General features: G+C 51.6%; 1 protein-coding gene across 1 annotated transcript in view; it reads right to left on the reverse strand.

Moving 5' to 3' along the window:
- Window positions 1-824: 824 nt before the first annotated feature.
- QRICH2 (glutamine rich 2) overlaps window positions 825-21,095 on the reverse strand; it is a 52,528-nt gene continuing 32,257 nt past the window's right edge. Inside the window, exons 10-16 of the mRNA XM_073310790.1 lie at window positions 19,977-20,098; window positions 17,234-17,299; window positions 15,121-15,222; window positions 10,155-10,320; window positions 5,472-5,559; window positions 3,169-3,295; window positions 825-1,320 (exon numbers count right to left, since the gene is read on the reverse strand). Of these exons, the coding sequence (XP_073166891.1) occupies window positions 1,131-1,320; window positions 3,169-3,295; window positions 5,472-5,559; window positions 10,155-10,320; window positions 15,121-15,222; window positions 17,234-17,299; window positions 19,977-20,098 (861 nt within the window). The 3' untranslated portion in view covers window positions 825-1,130. The remainder of the gene's footprint in view (window positions 1,321-3,168; window positions 3,296-5,471; window positions 5,560-10,154; window positions 10,321-15,120; window positions 15,223-17,233; window positions 17,300-19,976; window positions 20,099-21,095) is intronic.

Raw genomic sequence — 21,095 nt, forward strand, 5'->3', positions numbered from 1 at the left:
TCCTCCTCACCGACAAAAGAAAACAAAGGGCTGGGAAGTTTAGATTACATTAGCTGGGGTGGGCGCCCTTCACCTTGTTCCCCAGTCTGAGGGCCAGGTGCTCTGGGAAGCAAAGACCTGCGTGGGGGAAAGAGCAGTTCTGATCGGAGAGGCCTTTGTGTGCACCGGATGAGGAAATGACAGAGCACCAGATTCTTTTCTAATGACTCCTGGAGCACAGGCACTGCCCTGCTGTAGGAAAGACAAAGCACGTAGCCCCTTGCTTAGAAACCTCTCTTGCCAACTCCAGTCTGAGCACAGCTGCAAGAAGCCCACGCTGGATCAAGCACGGTGGGAAGGGGTTGGGAAAGGGCAGAGGGGAGGCAGCTACCTGGTGCACAATCCCCTCCCTGCCTGCCCCACAAACCCTGATTAGACTTCTAGAGGGACCAGTCCTTACTTGATACGGAGTTCAGGCTTTTCCTGCATGAGGGCCGCACTAGTTGTTTGCTAGGGGGCTCCCCAAGGGCCACCGCCAAGGTGTACAGAATAGAGCAGACTGTAACCTACCCTCCTCTTCAGTACTAAGGTGCAGCTTATGAAGACTACCGATCCCAGCATGCAGCGTTCCAAGTAGCTACTTAGGGCCCATGGCGAGCCACAGCTCTCCACCGAGGAGGACAGTTGGCCGTGGAAGGAGAACTTTGGGCTGCATTCTGCCCTGGTGCTTTTCACTCAAACAAGTCAACCATAGTCCGGTTTCAAAGATCCCCCTTCATGCACATGAGGTGCGTCGGGCTCTGTGATACGAAGGACAGTACAAGATCCCCGGGGCTGAAATGAGCCAGTGTCAAACTGGCTTATGCAGAAGATCTGGTCTTTGCAAACTCTACTCAGGCAAAGCTAGCAGCAGCGAGGGGAGGATTTGCAAAGGCCAGGGATGAACCGTTTTCCTGAATGAACGTGCTGCCCACCTCCTCCTTTTAACAGTGCTGCTGCGTGGAACAGCCCTGGGTCCTGTTTGCCGCAGGCACCGCACAAAAAGCTCCCTGTTCCTATCGCCGCGACACATGTACACAGCCTCCTCTCTGTTCTGCTCACTCTTTATTGCCTGGCTTCCGTCAGCGAGCGCTGCTTTCCTGCCCTTGCAGTCACTGTAACTGCTCAGCCGATCGCCGGCGCATGGAAAGGTCCAGGTGAAGCTCTAGCGTTTCTTTCTCCTGCATGGGAGAATCCTCTCTTGCCTCCCCAGGGGGAGATGTTGAGGTTGATAGATGGGTCAGGTCCACCCGGGACAGTCGACCCTCCGATGACACGGGCCTGTCCTTTAGCGACCTAGCTGTACCTACAGGGAAACATTGCAGACGATTTAACTGACGGATTATCCAGCTGTCTGATTCTCCGTGCATCCTGGGCATGTCTCTGTTTCTGCACTCATCATCCATCCAGCCTGCTTTCCCCGTCCCTCACTTCCTGATCCTTTCCCATCCAGCCACTTTTCCATCCATTCTTACATCCAGCCACCCTCCATTCGCCTACCTTGCTTCTATCCTTCAACTATCAGTTGTTATGCCTCTGTCCACCCATTCATCGACACGCTCTTCTACAAATTCATCCATCTCCCCTACTTTCCATCACATCCTAAGCCTGCTCTTGACATCCACTCCATGTTTGTTTATTGAGACCCCGCTGAAGTGCAAATTAAGTGTGGGGCTTCAGTGAAGCAGAGAATTTGTCCCTCTGAGTGAAGTTCACCCCAATGCAATCTGTTATTTCACACATCTATTGATGGATCTTTTCCTCCATCCTTGCTGCTTTCAATCCATTTGCCCAATCAAACTTTTTTGCCTTCTTTCTTTCCATACCCAATTCTACCAAGCTAAACACGTGTTCTTCCTGCTGAAGGCATGTATGTTGTCAAATGCTATGTGCCTCTGTTTTAATGGTGGGAGGGGAATATTGCTGTCAGCTGTGCTGAGAGATTCTGCGCTTTCCCGGCAAGCTCTTCACTCAGTCCAGATTCTACTACAGTTGTTCTAGCCGATTGTGTTTTAAATCACGGCTCAGATCACATGATTCTGCAGCACCACGCAGCTCACCCTTACCAAAATGAACAGATGGATGGGCTGACACAGGGACTGCCAAGAGACCCCAAATCCATCCATCATCAGGGCGTTTTTATAAAGGACGCCACTGAATGCTAGTTTAGAAGAGTCTGCAATGTTGGTCCCCAGCACCAGTAAGAAGCTTGGAATCAAGAACACGACTTTCCTTCTTGCTTTGGGCTGCAGGCTGCCCTCGGCCATGTGGCATTGAGGGGTCGGCAGGAAAGGCCCTGCATCTGGGGTGGGGAGCGCTGCTGCATTTCCCCACGGCCCATCTCTCTAGCTTCCATATGTGGCCCTTTTCAGGGTGGATGGACCAGAGAGCAGCTTCCCCTCCAGTCGGAGTGGATTGAACCAGCAGCGTCTCCCCTTCTTTGCAGCAAGCATCCCCACTGGGTGGGGTGTTGGAGCAACTGCCTGGGGGACTCGGGAGGATGAGGAGCAGCACAGGGCGCTGGGGAGGTTCCCACCTGCAGATCTCAGGTGGGTGGGCTGGAACACCTGCATGGGGCTGGGCAACCCAGCCACATCCCTGATGGAACGGCAGAGGGGGAAGCTTCGCATGTGACTGTTCCTTGTCCCTCCGTGGGTTTTCCCCATGGTGGGAGCAAGGGCCCCAGTGATTCTCCCCCCCCCCGCACCCCCTATTTGTTTACAGAGCCTGTCGGTATCCCAGGGGTGCTTTTATTTCCTGGTTGGCTTTTGTCATCGCTGATGTTCCGGCAAACAGCCTCAGCCCTGTGATGGGAAGTGGGTTTGTTCTTTACCTCATGCCCCCTCTGCTGGCTGCCTCTGCAGCAGCTGGGCACAAATACTCCAAAGCTAACCGTGGTTAGTGGGGACTCCAGAGGCAGACTGGTGTGTCTTGTCCCTTGGGGGTGCGGGAGAAAAGCCTCCTTGAACCCTCCTCACCACAGCGCCTACACAGAGCCTGGCATAACCTACCCCAGCTCCAGGTGGGGGGAGTCTCTGCTAGGAACAAAGGGAGCGAGACAGGGGATTCCTCTAGGAGCCTCTCAGTAGCACATGCTCATCAGAGAGTAAATTCTCAGGGGGTTCCAGCTCCCATCTAAACCCAAGCGAGGTACCTGAATTGCAGGGGGAAGACAGTTTGGCGCTCTGTGGGCGTGCTGGGAGGCCGGCTGTGTCCATCAGGGTCGACTGCCGTTGTGATGAAGACCGGGAGAGCTTGGGTTTGGTCTTCAAAGGACCTGATGGGAAGCATATGTGTAAGTGGAGGGTTTCAACAGTTCCTGGAGCCACAAGGTAATGGTGGCTCAGCTACCGCAGAGGATTGCCCATGAGAGAGCTGCACAGATCTGAGATGGGTGTTAGCTTTAGACATTCTAGGCTACATACATCCCTGATGGAAACTCCTAGACCTAGTGGACCTCCATTCAAGTCAGTGACCTGAGAATCTACTGTGTAAGGACCTTTCATGGTGGAGTCTCTGTGGGACCCCATTGCGTGGGGCCACACAGTGGGAAGCCACCCAGAGAACAGAAAGCTGGGATGAGTGGAAAATAGCAGATCACAGTGTATTTCACCAAGTACAGTGCACCTTGCAGAAAAGCGTACAGGAGAAATAACACAATGCCTCGTGGGGAGTTTATCAGCACTCAGTGCTAGGGAGCAGCTAGTTGAGAGGGGGCTGCATCCCCTGCTCACATGGAATCAGTGCTGCAATACTGCCTGGTGCTGTTACAGTGTCCTCTAACCCAGGATCTCAAAGCTCTTCACATACATTAATGAGCCAAGCCTCAGACAATCCCCCTGCCTCCACCCCACTAGGAAGCTTTATTATCCCCATTTTACAAATGAGGAAACTGAGGCAGCGAGCGTGCAATTTCCCCAGCCTGTAGCAGAAGTAGGAAAAGACCCCAGAGTTCTTGCCCCTTCATTTCCTTGGGGAAAGGTTTGACCTGATGCATTTGCTGAGCCCCTTGGGTACTCTCCTTATTCCTGGGGATTAGCATGCAGATCTGAACATGCACACACTGCTCTGTCCTGCCAAAACCGCCACCCACCTTGGGCACGTTGTTATGTAACTGGCAAAGTCTACCAGGAGAACAGATGAGCTACCAGGACTGAAAGGGAAGGACAAGTTCATTCAAGCTGCTGCTGTCACCTGGCAGTGATTCCAAGAGAGGAATGATGCACAAAAGCGCCAGACGGGGAGCGCTTGACTGTTGACCCAGTTATCTCCTATTTTTGATTGGCTCAGTCACATGCTCTGGTGCGGTGCCTTGGCTACTGGGGGGATCCCCAGCACCCCATGAGCCCCATTGGCTGCTCTCTGACCCCTCCCCTCCCGCTGTCCTATTGGCTGCTCCCCCTTACTCAGTGGCAGGACACCACTGCCCTATGCATTCTTGCATAGGCTGAAGTTTGGCCAATCTCTGAAGAATTTGGGAGCCATTCCCACGGCAGCCAACAGGGGGCAGTAGGGGCACATTCTTCACATCTTGCCTCTAGCCTTGGTGCGCTGTGTTTGTGTGGAGGGGGCAACATTTCAGTCATGGGCTAGAGGAACAGGAAGGGTTAATGCACCATGGCAAGCATTCTGGGTACTCAGCGGTGCTCCCTAGGTAGCCACTCTTGCCCTCTTCAATGGGGTATCCCAGAACATTGGTGGGGACTGAGTCTCCCCTGTATCCCTCGTGACAATCCCTACTGCCTGCCAGTTAGCAGGCACAGAGCTACCTTGCACTCTAGACAAAGGGCACCGGGTACAGCTTCCATGCCCCCACTGGACCCAGGATGGGAACTACCCAACGGATAGGTCAGAGACCAGCAGAGCGCTGAAGCAGGCTCCGAGGGAGATCATACCTACCACTTCCCACACTGTTGTTTTAAGGATACTGTATTTACAGGGGTTGAGGAGAGGGCCGGAGATCATGTGAGCAGCAAATTCCACCCAAGGAATCAAGATGAAGGACGATCCTGTGGTTCAGGTGCTAGCCTGGGACTTGGGACAAACCCTGCCACAGACTTCCTGTGTGACCTTGGGCAAGTCACTCTGTGTGCCTGAGTTCCCCTCTGTATAATGGGGATAACAACACGGCCCTGCCTCATAGCCTGGTTGAGGACAGAAATACATTAAAGATTGTGAGCTGCTCGGATACCGAGGTGCTGGGGGCCAATATAATTACCTAATATAGACAGACAAAGGCCTCCCATCATACAGTGACCCTTTTCGGGGTGCTACGTGGACAGCAGATCCATTTTGGAGGAATGGACAAAAGAGGGAACACCCTTCTCTGCTCTCAATCCCACATTCCTCCGGCTCCGGCCAGCATGATGAAGAAACAGTTGCATTCCATCAAAAACAGGCAGGACGTGAACAAAGGCTCCCCAAAGAAAACAAACCAGGCATCCGAGACTTACCTTCCTTGACTGAAATTGATGGGAGCCGAGCGTCCATCCGCCCTTTGTAGATGTGTCCATCCAGGCCCAGGATATCCACCTCCTCATGCTAGGAAGGAAGCGCAAAGACAGAACTGGCGTTGGCGTCGGTGGTTAATATCTGACTTGGGGACAGAGGTCTTGCTTTTTACAGAAAACAAGAGTGAAAACCCCTGGGAACGAGCTGGCTGGCATTGGCCCAGGGAAAGATTGGCTCAGTGGTCGTTTATCTACCATCCTGTATTGAAACGTCATTTCAAGGTGGGGTTCAACGCAGACCAGTGACTTGGTAAGAACAGCATCGCTGGGGCCCCCAGCTATTGCTTCTCAGTGGCTCCAGATCAATCTGCTCAGTTTGCAAGTAAAACGCTAGCTTCTCTAACCACTTGCCCTCCAAACTCCATTTGGGATCTGAGAGTCAAGCTGGGTTCTTTTCCATCCTTGGTCAAAGAACTTTGTTAACGGGTGTGCTGATGAGACAAAAGAGAATCCAGCTCCTGCTCCCAGAGCTATGCTGGCTCTCCAGGTCTAACAGCAGTCACAACCTGTTTCAGACACTGAAGTCAGCAGATCCGACTCTCAATGCACCTGGGGGGCAGATGTGTTGAGTAAGAAGGGGCTATTTGTATGTAGTCACTGTCCAGAGTGGGGCAACACATATCCATCCCACGCTCTGTGTACGCATGGTCTTCACAGTCATGACACTGGTATTAGAGAGAGGGTGACCATGGTTCCCATAGTTCCATACAAACCCTGATCTGTTCTCTGAGAGGAGTCCTGCCCAGGGCCCGCTCCAGCGTTTTTGCCACACCAAGCAGCAAAAAAAACCAACTTGCCGCCGAACAGGGAGGCGGAATCTTGCCCGCCGAACACAGAGGCGGAGTGATGGTGCGGCCTCCGACTGAAGAAGAGTCGTGTCCCTGCTGCCGAATTCCCGCCAAGCGCAAATTGCGCTGTGACGGAGTGGCTGCCGAATTCCCGTCACCGCCGAGGTCGGATTGCCGCCCCAGAGCCCAACCTCCTGCCGCCCCTGGCACCTGCTTGATTTGCTGGTGTCTGGAGCTGGCCACAGAAGAGCAAACAATATTCTACCAAAAGGTGAACAGGCATCAGAGACATCAGGGTCTGAAATGTACATTAAAGGAAATTACACCCAGGTGGCCAGATTCTGGTCTTGGATCCGAAAAGGTTAATGGAGGTATTCTGGATTTACGCTGCTGAAACTGAGACCTGGGGACTTAAGAGTTCCTAAACCACTTAGGAGCCAACATCATGTTGATTTTCAGGGGGTCTTAGGCTCCGAACTCACTGCTAACTCACCTAGGCATGTTTGAGAAGGTTATCCTAGATCTGCTGCTTCAATCTTGCTGTCTCCACAAAGCAACATGTGGCATATTGGAAAGGGGGTGTTAATATTTCATTGTAAAGACGCAGGAACAAAACCTTTCCCTTTGGCAGGCGGAAGGGAGGGGAAATGTCTCATGACAGATACTGCTTGGTTTATTCTTAACTCTGGAAGATGCTCAAATATCTTAGGGATGGGCACAATACAGGCACCTAAACAGAATGGAGTTGGCTCCAACCCCAGAGGGTTATTAGCATTTCTAACCTCCATTCAGGCAAAGAAGAATACCTGTTCCAGACCCCCACACAGCAGAGCGAACAGGTTCAACACCCTGCAGTCACCTTCTTTCCCTTCTGCAATGCTCTCACGTATTTACTAGAAAACATCAGTATCGCTCAGGAATGCTGCCCTGCGCTGACCCCTCTGTACCTAGGGCACCGTCCACAGGAAGGAAATCCACACATGCGACAATACGTCGAGGTAGTATCAAGCCCGAGTGTGGATGTGCTGCACCGATGCAGAGCGGGCTTTGCACTCGCTGTAAAGAACATCACTGAAAGATGGGCTCAAGCTACATGGGTACATGCCCAGCTTTGACTCAGTGCAGCGTCGCTAACTCATGTAACCACATTGAGATAGTAGGAATTTCCTTAATGAGGCAGGGCCCAGGTCGCTACTCCGCCCATTAATTCCTCCCTCCCCCTCCAAGCCCCTTCTCTTTGAGAGTCCTGGATAGCCCATCTTTCCCCCCACCCCAATTCTCTATCGCTGTTACCATGTCCTCCTAGCCCAACCTTGCACTGTTACCCCATCCCCCTCCATCACACTGCTCTGTTTGCTCAGATCTGACAGCGACAGGCCAGGGGAGGTGAAGCGTGTGTGAGGAGGCTCCGATGCGCATTCCCAGGGCTGAGCCGGCTCTGACAGACGGCAGTGTGCAGGAACCGGGCATGTCAGCACACCGTGCAGTGCCTTGGGGGGGGGCTGTAGGCACCTGGGAACGCCCTGACTTTGTGTCCCTTTTGCAACAGGCGCCAACCCCATGTCTGGGGTGTTTCCAATCATGCCTTTCTTTCTCTGCCCCCACCCCCACAGGGAATTAACTGTGGGCTTGTACACGCACTATTAATAGGGGATGCAGGGACTGAGACGTCTCTGACCAATTTGGACTTTACGGGGTGGCCAGGCCTGCAATGGAAAAGGTCTCCTGAAAAGCAGTAGGAGCAATAAGAACAACCACCCCTAGAGCTCTTACATAGCACTCTTCAATTAATAGATCTCAAAGCGCTCCACAGGATCATTGCCCCCATTTAACAGATAGGGAAACTGAGGCACAGGGAGGTGACATAACTTGCCCAAGGACACCCTGAGCCCGGGAACCCTCTGAACCCCCCCCTGAACCCTCAGCTCTCCTGAGTCCCAGTCCAGTGTTCTAGCCACTTGGCCAGCCATGACAACAGGCCCGGCAACGGCCTTCGTGCAAAGCGCTGGAGGTAAAAGCACTGCAGAGGGGTGACGTATCTGGGAGGCAGGTTCATATCAATGAGCAGCTGGGGAGATGTGGAAGCAGGGTTCATGGGGGGCAGAGGGGAGGCACTGTATTGCTTCCTGCTTCACTCTCAGTGCTGCCATCTTTGCCAAAGGGATCATCCTAACTGTCTAGTCTGACCTCTGGGGACCTCCCTGGTCAGGAGCAGGTGGACCTGGGAATGAGAGGCTGGAGCATCTGCTGTCCCTGACTCACTGGGGAAGCCAGTAGAGGGTTATTCTGCATCCAAGACTGGGGTGGGGAAGGGTGGAATTTCTTTAGAAACTGCAAGAGAAGCTAGAAAACAAGCTCTGGTGCTCAGAGTCTCTGGGTACTGGGGATTCTGGAAAGTTCAGATACTCCAAGCCCCTCTGTATTCAGGAGGTACTTGGTTAGGAACAAACAGTTGGATTCTCAACTACTGCAGTCCCGTACTCGGGGCTGGGATTTGGGGGATAATGTAGCTTCATGTTCCCCTTATTCTGGGGCTATTGCTGGGTCTGCCTCGTCCCCAGTATAAACTGGAGCAGCCTCAGAGCTCCTCTGACTTCTACTTCCCACAGCCCCTACGAAACCAAGAGCAGACAGTGTGGTGTACCCCAGGCAAGCCTCTTGTCAGTGTAGAAACTTCACACCAGCTCTGCACCAGCCAGAAGGCCTCCTGCTCCCCATAGGGAATTCTATGGGGGTGTTTCCAGCCTGTGTAAGGCCCCTTTACAGTACCTAGGGTGACCAGACTGCAAATGTGAAAAATCAGGACGAGGGTGGGGGGTAATAGGAGCCTATATAAGAAAAAGACCCAAAAATCGGGACTGTCCCTATAAAATTGGGACATCTGGTCACCCTGACAGTACCAGGGCAGCACACACACACACACACAAAAAGGCTTTCATGAAGCTGAGACCTGGCCCAAAGGGTTTCCTTCCCACAACATTTCCTGCATCTCCTATTCCTGGAAGAGCTGGTGATTAAAAAGGCCCGGCTAATACTCACACTTACCAGCCCTGACCACTGTTTCTCGTCCAACAGCTGCAGATACACACAGGGCACTGGCTAAAGGAAGATTTCTAAAAAGCCTTATGTTGCCAGATGATTCAAAAGTTAAATTTCCCAGTGGAAATCACAACAGCCTGTTTGGGTCAAGTCAGAGACTTTTCCACTGCGATTAGCAACACTGGTAGCAAAAGCCGGGTTGCTGTGGTTTAAGTAATGTTTCCTTTAGACCTGCTCTGAGCAGGGTAAGATGACCTGGGACTGAAAATTCTGGCAGCAGCCCCATCTATGGCTCAACATTACTGCTACCATGGAGCTGAAGTGGTGTTAGCAACCAAGGGACGTCTTTGCAACACGTCCCATGTGTAGTCAAGGCTTAAAAAGCAGATACATTTTATTGACTCAAAATTATTAGCATCTTGTATACAAGATCCAGATTGGCTCTGGGGCCATCTGACCTGGGATTGTAGCTAGGAATATAAAACTGATTTTCTTATGATCCAACAGCTGGAACCGAGGTGGAGGGGCCAGCCCCATGTCCTGGACAGCTCTCTGGGTACCACCAGCAAGCACACTGCAGACTCCAGGTGGGGAACCTCTGGGTCTGGTTCTCCCTTGCCTTGCATATCCCCGGAGCCCAGTGCAAAGCGAGAGCACTGTACATTTCTGTCGTGACCAGGTATTGTTTGACACCTGCTTTGCACTGGTGTCAATGGTCACACGAGGGGTGGGCCAGTGCAGAGTCAGGCCAGCTGTGTTCCTGGTCTCTCTCCCTCCCTGCCATCCCAGCCACTGATACCTTCATCACTGTCAGCATGGCAGTCTCCTCGGGATGCACAGGCACACACTGGGCGATTTGCTGCAGCCGTGTGTAGCGCCTGTAGGGGTAGGTGAGGGTGTGGCTGCCGCCGCAGCGCCGAGGCATGGACAGGTAACCATATTCCGCCATCTCCGCCATCTTGTCACTGTGGGACAGTGAACAGCAATGCTGCAAACTCAGCCAGGTAAACAGCAGAAAGCCTCCCCGACAGCCAAGGTCCAGGGCACACTGCAAAACCGAGCTGGCTTCTGGAGTCCAGGCTTTCCATCTTTGTAAGTTACCATAGAAACAAAAGCCTCCTGCTGCCACGCCCCTGTGTTACCTGTGACGGGGAAGTAACTGGGTGTGTGGCCTTTATTGCTACTTTAAGAGGGACAAAGAAAGCCTGAAAGGGGTATGGCTCTTAAAAAACATTCTGCACGTCTGTAAACTAGACATTGCTAGCTTGCCTATCCTGTTTTTGCTGTGGACAACTGGAGATCTGGTAAGATCCTGACAGCGGAGACACCATGAAACTGATGCTTGATTGGTGAGAGGACGTTACTTTTGTGCAGCCTACTTAGAACAATGGGCACATTTTTGTTAGCGTCCATTTAACGCAAATCCTGACAAACACTTGGGGGGAAGTGGTCTTTGTTAAAGTCTCAACACCTTCCTCTCAGCCCCTCATTTATGTGCTGAGAAAGCTCGCAGGCCCTCTGAGATCCCAAACAAGTCCCTCCAACAAAACTAGGGACTTGACATTCCTGATCTTTCTAAGGAGAAAGAACAAACAAACAAAAAAATCTTTTCAGGCACTAGCTTCTCCTTGCAGGTCACCTTCAAAGGATGTTGAAAGTGACCCCTTTCAGGGATGCTACCATGAGCATAGCTCTCCTGGCTGCTACTGCTGGAACCCCACACATGGACACTGAGCTAGCTGTGAACTCCATGAAGACCACAGAGACAGGGAAAAGAAGAGACTGGAGAGGGAGCTGAGGAAGGGACAAGGAGACTTGAGGTGGGAGCGACAACCTTCTAGTAGCAGGCAGTTCTTGCAACTGCCTGTGCATCCATACGGTAACACGGTAGCAGTGGGGAGAGGGGCCTGACACAGCTGGGACTCAAGGCCTGGGTATTAGGCAAAGAGAAACACTTACCCCTCGGGACAGCCCTTTGGACTCTTTGGGTCTCCTCTTATTCTCCTCTGACCTATAGAGAGGGGCCCAAGCTGCCAAGTTGGATCCAAATTCAAAACTTTCCCCAAAGTCTGGATCCAGGTTTTCAGCTCAGCCTGCTGGAGATGGGGCTGTGAAGCTTGGCTCCAGATCCGAACTGCTCCAGAATCCAGTGTGTTCAGGTCTGGATTTGTGAGGGCCAAACCCTCTGGCTGGAGCCAGATGCAACATGGGTAGGTGCCAAACAAACTCCTCCCACACACACTTCACTCCAAACCTGGGCATCTCCCAAGCAGACCCCACCAGTCATTCCACACTATGGGGATGGCTCAGTCCTGACATGCTCTGCACCCTCAGCTCCCACTATTTGAAATGGGAATTGGGGACAAGAAACCATCAGCCCCTCCCAGGATCAGGCCCTTTGCGAGGGACCCCGTGTGCAGATGGGACGAACTCAGACTCATTTTCATTTGTGCCTGAATAACTCAGGCCGGGGCCTCCGGAGGAGAAAGGCCCATTTCCCTGAGCCAGGGAGTCATCATCGCTACAGCACTGGGGTCGGTGAGGTTTGCTCATCATCAGGCTGCTGAACTGCAGCAAAGGGAGACCTACACACGCCAAGAAGTCCCACAGTGCGATGTTCAGAGCGGGGCGCAGCCTGGGGACACCCCCAACTCGCAGGCCCAGGCTCAGTCCCCAGTCTGGGTTGATAGCAGCACAAACCACATGGCAAACACCAAAGGCAGTGACAGACACACAGATCCAGGGTCCCAGCGGCAGAGGAGGCTGGAGTCTGAGGCCCGCCTTATTGATGGTAACTGATGTTGTGTGCCAGCCCTGTAGTGCGTGTCTGGTGCTGTCTGCCATAGCGAGGGTCTAATGATCGGCGCTGTCAATCCGGAGTGGGGGTAAGGGAGTAGGTCTGGGGCAGAACCTGGCCAATCTCTAATACAGCAGTTAAAAGCACCCAGGCTCTCTCACAAGAGGAAGATCCATGTGAGTAGCTGCCATGAAAACAGATCCAGAACGGGCTTCATCACAACTGCTGGAGATGGGGCTGTGAAGCTTGGCTCCAGAGCCAAACAAATATTCCCCCCCTCAAACTCTTCTGGTGTCTAAAGGCCAGTTTGACTACGAGAGGCTGTTTCTGAGTGTGTGTGCCCCCCCAATGCTTTATGTATTTATCAGCCCCCACCCTCACATGCTATCCCCTATGACCAGACTGGACCCCGTTTGTACCATGATTAGTATGCACGCCACCTAGGATAAAAGTCTATAAGAGATATCAACGGTCATGCTTCGGGGCAGAAGCCAACTGCTAACCGTTCAGGATTACTTAGGAAGGAACTGTCCATGCACCAGTCCACTGGAGGGTTCTTGCAATTTCTTTTGGAGAATCCGGTACTTGCCACAGCTGGAGACAAGATACTGGACTAGCCGGACCATTGGTCTGACCCACTAGGGCAAGTCCTGTGTACCTACAATGCAAAAGAGGGCCTGACCCCTGGCTGGTCACATTGCTTGCTTTGCTGAATAGCTAACCCTCCTCGGCCCTAGGACTCTCCTGCAGCATGGTACCCTCTCCTCGGGGCGGCCTGGGGGGAGAGATCTTCCTCGGCGGGTACAGCTTGTCTGTATCTGAGAGCAGCACTACAGAAAGGTCAAGACACTCCACCAAGGGAAGTAAGATACGTCCAGCCGTGCTCAACTAGCCAGGAAAGAGGGTGAGAGTCCCTCCCAGATGCTCCCTCCACAGGCTCTATATTGCGTAATGACTGGGGCCGGACTGATGACCGCCCATCGCCTGAGGCTCTCCTGGCTCTGTACGCAGCACGTATGACATTAGCCTGTCAGCAATCCCTGTGGTGAATGCAGATGTGCCCGAGCTCTTCGTGTGGGCAGGGATAAGAGCCCCCCTCCCCCGCATGTCTCTGTCTAGATACTCACTACTCAGACCTGCTCTCCTACCGTTTGTTATACTGGTCTGGGCTGAGACACTGCGACTGCATTATCTCCCTGATCATCTGGCTGCTGGCCTTCGCCGAGCCCCCGAAGTGGATCTGCACCTTCTCTATGTCCATGAGCATCTTGGAGTGGATGCTGCGCAGCTTGCCAAGGCCCGCGCTCTTCTCCAGCTGGAGCGCATCCAAGCGAGGGTAGGGGCTAAGCCCTAACTTCAGACTGGGGCGGAGGAGGAGATGCATTCAGTGAGAGGAAAGGAAAGGAGCGGGGATGCTGTTAGAGCTAATCCCCCAGCCTTGCTCACACGACTAGTCCCGTGGGCTTAATGGGGGCTGCTCACATGCGGAAGGGAGGCAAGATCGGGCCATTACACTGTTTGGGGAGTTGGATGAGGACCCCGAGGACAGGTGAGCCGGGCTGTACCAGCCCATTTGAATCCTGAGAAAGGTGGCTGAAGCCTCACCCCTCGGGTGGGGGCGGAGCCACAGACTGACCGCACTGGAAACTGAAGTCCTCTAGTCATCTGCAAAGCAGTGTTAGCAGCGGAGCAGGCTTCCCCCATGCAGATGCAGCCCTGTGCAGCCGCGACCCCTCAGATCTGAGAGGGTATTTCACTCTCCAAGACTTACTCAGCCCTTTACCTCCTGGAGGAGACGTCAACCAGATGGGGCCACTTGTGCGGGGTTCTCTCCTGTGGATACATTCCACGGGGCTGAGATCCCACAAAACTCATTGCACCCTGGCTGAAGTGATTTGTTCTCTCCCACAGAAGAGAGTTTTGGGTTTCCCTGTTCGTGTGACATGGGGCTGGGCATCACCCAGCAGTGAGTTTGCAGCTGGGCTCATGCCCACAACCTGCTATTGTCTCAGCTGGAGGATTTACAAAGGTTTTATTGTGCAGGGTTGTGAGGCCGAGCAGAGAAAGGGTCAGTTAACTTCTTGCAAATGTCTGCAAGGCCAAAGTCTGCTCTCACTGACACCAGTGCCACCCCCAACGAGATCAATGGGGTTGCTCCATGTAAGATCCTAGGGACATCCCCATTCGATTCCTGACCAGGACTTTCGAACAACCAAAGCAGCGGTCCCTAGAGAAGCCATCCCAGAGTTTACACTGAGCCCAACCTGTGCTGGGGCAGGACCTTGGGAGTTCAATGACTGCTGCCTACATACTCATGCAGTGCAGACATTTAGGTACCTCACCTCAGTGCCTTGATTTATGGGGCAGTCCCGTAATCTGGGACATAACACACAGGTGTCCTTGAGAGCAGCACTGGCCCCTATACCATTCATAACAGCGTGGATAAATTCCCCTCCCTCCTCTCGATGACCCGGGCAGGTGTAGGGATTCCAGCTCTGGGCTTCAGGAAGCATGGAGCGAAAGGAAGCTGCGTTCATTTAACTAGCAAACGGCAGCAGGACAAGGCTTTGGTGCACTGAAACCCGGGGCAGGAGAGTGGCCATTCTCCCTAGGAGAAGGCAGTCAGCCCTCTGCTAGGAAGAGCAGGCCTGCAGTAGGGTGACACCTACAGCTGCCACATTGGGGAAAGGGGGTTGGGGGGAACCATCCCCACCCTGCTAATTCCAAGACAGCCGGAAATGGAAGGCAGGCCTGGGAAGGGCCCTGCCTGGCTGGCTGGTCCGAGCTGCAGTTGTTGCTCCAACCCGGTCAACACCAGAAGCTTCTGCTAGCAGAGGAACCTCTGTACTGCCACCACTCCCAGCGGCGATGGAGAGCTCTCTCCCCTCATCCCCCGTTCTCTGGTCCCCACCCACACGTGAATCCCAACACTAGGAATAAAGGCCCCTCCCTCCCGCATACACCATACCTGCGGGTGTGCTGCCTGACTTGCTCCAGTTCGTAGACGGTGTAAGGCCGGATGGAGCGGTGAGATGGTAACCCCGGCACGGAGGGTACGGTCATGATGGTCCTGGCGAGTCAATAAGCAAAGGGGTCAGGGGAAGAAGAGGAGAAAATCCGAACATCCCTGGTTATTAAATCCACTGCCTGGCATGTCTGGGGTTTGCCAAGTGTCCCAGGAGGGAGATCTCAGCCCCTCATTTATACATGGTGCATGATCACATGGCATTGGAGCTGCCCTCCAGCAGGGGGTGTACGCGAAGCCTGGAGAATGAGTCATGGATTGAATTGACCTCTCCCATTACTGCTCCAGGGCCAGTGCTAGGAGACGTTTACTGGGCCCTAAAGCATGGATGGGGGTCAGCACCACAGAGACTCTAATCCCTGCAGTAACACCTTCATGCCCCTCTGGCAGTGTAAAGGGGTCTGAAAGTGGGCAGAAATGGCCCCTGAGAAAATCTCTTGGGCAAGGGGCCTCCCTGACCAGTGAAGAGCTGGGCCTGGGGCTCCATGCCAGCCCTGGCACAGGGGCGGGGTCAGAGTCACGTTGGGGGGATGGCCAGAGTGCACTGCACTAAAGCTATTCCCTACTTCCTAAGGACATGGGAAGCAGAGCTTAAGTTAGAGCAGCCTAAGAGCTGCTCTAATTTACACTGGGGTTTGGGCAGGTCTGTGCAAGGCTCTAGAATGTGGGGCACGCAAAAGGAATTTCAATTTATCTTTGCCCCTGCCCCCTTCCACACCTCACCACCCCCAGCCACAGCACAGGAATGGAATAATTAATATCGGGCCAACTGCATCTGAAGTTTACACTCTGAAACTTGTAACTTTTATGGTGATTGTCCTTGCTTTCCCACTTCAGGGTCAATCAGATTCTAGCAGCTGATATGCCAGAGTTAAAGAGATTAAGGCTTTATCTAATTTGATCTCCGCTCTTCCAAGTTTGCAGGTGCTATGAAACATTCGTTCCTAGCACAGGGGATTGGAGATAGCACCACACAGCAAGTGTCTCACAGCAAGGGTCAGGGGAGGATGAACTCCTGAAAATGGTTACTTTATAATCCTCCCTTTGTAGCATTTTCTGTGGATAAAGCTCTGCATAGTCATTGATTTACTAGCCTCCTAAGAGATCAATAAAATATTATCATCCCAATTTTACAGCCAAGAACATGGAGCTATTAAATGACTTGCCCAAGACCACATACAGAGTCAGTGGCAGAGCTGGACGGGACCCAGATTTTCCATTTTGTGTGAAATTCCACACAATGAAAAAAAAATTCTGTTCCAAAATGGGGGTGGGGGGATTAGAAAACTCCCGCAAAACAAAATTCCATTTTTTGTTCTGATTTTGTGGTTTTAAATTTGTATTCCTTTGTAATATAAAAGAAATATCAAAACAAAAACAAAAACATTCCCTTCTGAAACTGTAGCCATGGAATGCTCCGACATCATCGGAACGCTTTGTATCAGGGGCTTTTTCAAACAGATTTTTTGTCAGCATCTACATGTTCTACTGTCCAAGAACTGGCATTTTCCGACAGAAAGACGTTCCCCTGGAAAATATCCAACAAGTTCGACCAATGGCAGTGCTGGGATGACGACACAGGAAGTCCTGGCTTCCAGCTCTATGCTCACACCACTGGAGCAAGGGTGGCACCCAAACCACCCCCTTTTGTCTCCTGTGACCCAGTTGGTTTGATCTGCTAAAGTGGTTCCTGTGAGCTGTAGCCAGTAACCTAATTACTGCAGCTAGTCACATTTGGGAAGGTTTCTGCACCTAAGGGTTAGACACTTGCTTAAGATCCAATAGGAAGTTTGAGGGGTGCCCCCAAAAAGCAGCTTCCAAACCAACCTTGGGGACATGTCACCAGTGTTTGACTCACCATGCTAAGGCGCACAGCAGTGTGAAACCTGTGTACGTGGATGTGGGGGGAGGCATGTTGTTTCCCCTCAGGAACTCAAGAGACCATGAGCAGCGGCTGCCCACGAGCCCCACCTGTAAAAGGCTGCAGCACTCTGGAGAGCCACGTTTACGCCAATAAAACATTTGCAGGCATCTGGAAACACAGTGCAGTACTTACGGGCCGGGCACCACCATTTTCAGAGGTCTGTCGCAGGAAATGCAGTGGAAATGAGCCATCAGTCTTCTGTTGGGATGAAACCAGACATGGGAATCATTACAGGCTTGGGCCCAGGGGTGAACGGTTTCTTTGGATCTGTGCTAAGGACAATAGGACTGAATAAGAAGCTACAGAGCCCCAAGCCTAGAGGACCACTGAGTAGCCACAGAGAGCGCTAAGAACGGTGACCTGGGACATGAAATATTTCCATAGTTTCCATTGTGTGACCATATCAGCAAAACACTGGCCAGGGAACTAATTTTATACAAGGTATTTCTATGTATTGGGCCAGATCCACAGCTAGTGTGAATGAGCCCAGCTCCATTGACTTCAATGGAACTACCTAGACCAGCTGAGGATCTGGCCAGTTATTTTTAATATATAATGATAATAATACTCGGAGTTACTCAGATGAAAGGGGCTATACTTGGCTTATGAGCACTTTGGGGCAGGGACTCTTTTTGTGCTGTGTTTGTACAGCGCCTAGCACAATGGGGTCCTGGGCCATGACTAGGGCTCTGAGGCGATACAGTAACACAAATAATAAACACCAAGGGCAAAGTGATGCATTAACTCCTTCCACATCCCCTGTGAGGTGGGCCAATGTCATTATCCTCAGTGTACAGGTGGGGAAGTGACTTGCCCAAGGTCACATCGCAAATCAGAGGCAGGCTCAGCGGTCTTGACTCCAACTCTCCTGCGCTAACCACTAGCTGTCATTGCTGGTGTGATTAAGTTTTGTCGTATACATAAACCTAGCACCTATAACTGCTGTGAGGCACTGGGTGTCACGTATCGATGGATACGAAATTTACACCCACGTTCACACTTACCATACACATTAGCCTTTTACACACTACACCCAGTCTGCAGTTCTATCAGCACTAAACACACCAGGAAAAATTTGCGTAAAAGCACATGTAACTTGGCACAGAACTGTGATGAAGGGGTGGAATTCTATACCCACATAAACCTTAGGCAACCCTATTAAAGCTGCGGGGGTATGGGGGGGGAAGAGGGCCCAGAACCAGGACCCAGATCTGCACCTTCAGAGAGCAGGTAGCTAAGAACCCGAACCCCCAGAACAATCCTGCTCCTAATCACTCGTTACATTAATAAAGCAAGGATAGGGTCATGAATCAGCAACAGGCATTACTGAAAATCTGCCCTGAATTGATAGGAAAGCGCAATCTCTCTTGCAGGGACTGAATGACAGCTCTGAACCTGCCCATTTGTGTAAAGATAACCCTATAGGCACAACTGAAATCAACCAAACAGGCACCCTGCCTTCCCCTGAGATGTTGCCTGATGCTGGGGAAAACCTGACTCATCTCATCAGAGTTTGTTCGCTTTTATTTTCCACCCCTCCCAGTGGATCTGATGTTAGGTTCAATAAAGGATAAAAATAAACAGGTGGCCCATGGGAGAGAGCACGAAAGTACATGTGTGGGCTGGAAAGAGGACTCTGGATGTCAGACCCAATCTGTAACTTACAGAACACGTGAGCCATACAAGACTGTTATTGTGTCATCTGGCTAACAGGGTGCGCCAGGTTTCATTTCTCCGGCAGCCCCTGCAGTGTGTGGGCCCGTGCCTTGGACCTACACGTTGAGCACAGGTGCCCTTTGGTGGCCCTACGTAGGGGACAACTAACAACTGGTGGCAATTCACCGTGTTGGTAAAACTCATGGGAAAGTTTCACTTCACGTCTTTCATCCTAGGATCGCCAAACACTGTGAATGTTGACACGCCTTGAGGAGCAAATCCCTGTGAAGTTCTTAAGTAGATATGACATGAGTAAACTGAGGCAGAGAGAAGCATTAAGGGGCTTCCCCAGAAGACACAATAAATCTGGCCAGAGCTAGGAATAAAAGCCATGAGTCCCAATCTCCCGCTGTAATCACTGAACCATACGCCCTCCCTCACATATTCCTCCAAATGGCTCTGTCCGAAGAGGCAGCAATCTCTCTTATATATATATATAATCTCTCTTTGTACTACCATAGTATCTGATGGCCTTCCACGTAAAATCAGTAGCAACGGTGAAGTCCCTAGTGCACTTCAAGAGCTACCAGCTCTTAGATTTTCATTCTTAAGGTTTCAGGACAGGATTTTTCAAACCTGTGTAAGGGATTTAGATGCCTGTTCCTTTCCAATCCCTTAGGCAGCTTTGAAAATCTCCACCTTCATTAACAGCCTCCCTGTTCTGCAACCGAGCTTCTGCCTACAACAGAACGACAGGAGCAAAGAAGCTGGAAACATCTTTAGGCCAGGAAAGTTGCAAGAGTATTTGAATAGGGGAGCACTAGAAAAATCCTAAGGCCTGGTCTGCACACATTTTTTGTACCAGTATAGCTATGTTGTCTAGGAGGGTGATTTTTTTTTTTAAACCGACTGTGTTATAGTGCAAGCTTTAGTGTGGATGCAGTTATACCAGGATAAAGTTGCCTTATAGTTATTCCCCTTCCTGTATGGAGCAGCTATACTGGTCTAAGCATATTTATATTGGTATAATTACATCCACACTAGGGGGTTGTAGTGTTTTAACTATCCTAGCATGGTTAAAGTGGTACAACTTCTGTGTGTAGATAAACCCCAAGAGAAGTCAACCTGACTGAGGTTATCCCAGGAAGTCAGAGAGACCAATCCCTCAGTCTAACTTGTTTCCCTAAAGCTGTAGCTGTCCATCTCCAGATGTTCTTACTTCCTAATTCCAGCAGCATCGTTTGCTTCATACTGGGGAGACCTCTCCTTCAGCTGTTTCCGGATGGCCTTCCAACGCTCTTCCAGCTGCTGTCTGAAGGGATCTAATTCCAGGCGGTCCAGCTGCAAGGTAATGCACAGTTCATAAAAGCTGTGTGCCCATTTGTATGCGTGAGTACAAATGGCTCACCAATGATTAACACCATAACCGAGACATGAGATAATAATGAGACATGATGATGTGTTCAAAGGCAGTGAACACCCAGGAGAAGAGAGATGCTTTCTAAAGGGAGACATGGAGGTAGAAGCAGGAGCTGTGGGATGAAGCTAGGCAAAGGAAATCATAGACTGTCCTATCTCACCCTGGGAAATTTCCCCTGCTATTCAGATTGGAACAGTCTCTTAAGAAAAGTGGTGGAAGCTCCATCACTTGGGTCATTTGGAATAAGATGGCACGAAGTGTTAGGAAATGTACTGCAAAGAACAATCTTGTATTGCTGGGAGTGATCTAACACTGAATGGGGCCTTTCCATCTTTACCTCCTAAGGTTCCTAGACCCACCGAGTGTCCACAGATCATCTCTAAGTGACGGGGCAGCAGCAGGGCACTAACTAAAGCCACGCAGGCAGCACAAATAAGGTGGGCAATTCTGCTCAGCCCACAGTCAGGGGGTGTCACAATTCAGGGCAACGACACCTGTATTTCCCCTTAGTGGCTCTCTGGCTTCCAGCTCCCCAGCTGTTGCTTCTTCTTGGGTGGAGACCTGCCTCTCATTCCCTTCTGACCAGGGTATTTCCAGACTGACCATTCCCTGCCTTCACTGTTTACTTCCCAGCACAGACAGGTTGCCCCAGGGCACCCTTTTGCTTTCTCTTCAGAGTTGGTTTGGTTAACAGGTGTAATTGCTCTGGTTATGAGCACCACACAGCTCTTTCTATGCAAGCCTCTTTGATTCTTGAGGTAAAAAGCATTACAGAGAAAACATGTTAAAAACAAAGAAACCTCCACGTACACTAAGAAGCTTACCAGAGACCACCCCAACCCTAACATGGGCTCAGGCAGGAGCAGTCCTTCAGCACCCCGCCAAGGGGCTGCCTTGTGGTTTCAAGTTCATCATAGC

This window comes from Lepidochelys kempii, chromosome 14 (assembly GCF_965140265.1).
Source record: "Lepidochelys kempii isolate rLepKem1 chromosome 14, rLepKem1.hap2, whole genome shotgun sequence".
NCBI lineage: Eukaryota > Metazoa > Chordata > Testudines > Cheloniidae > Lepidochelys > Lepidochelys kempii.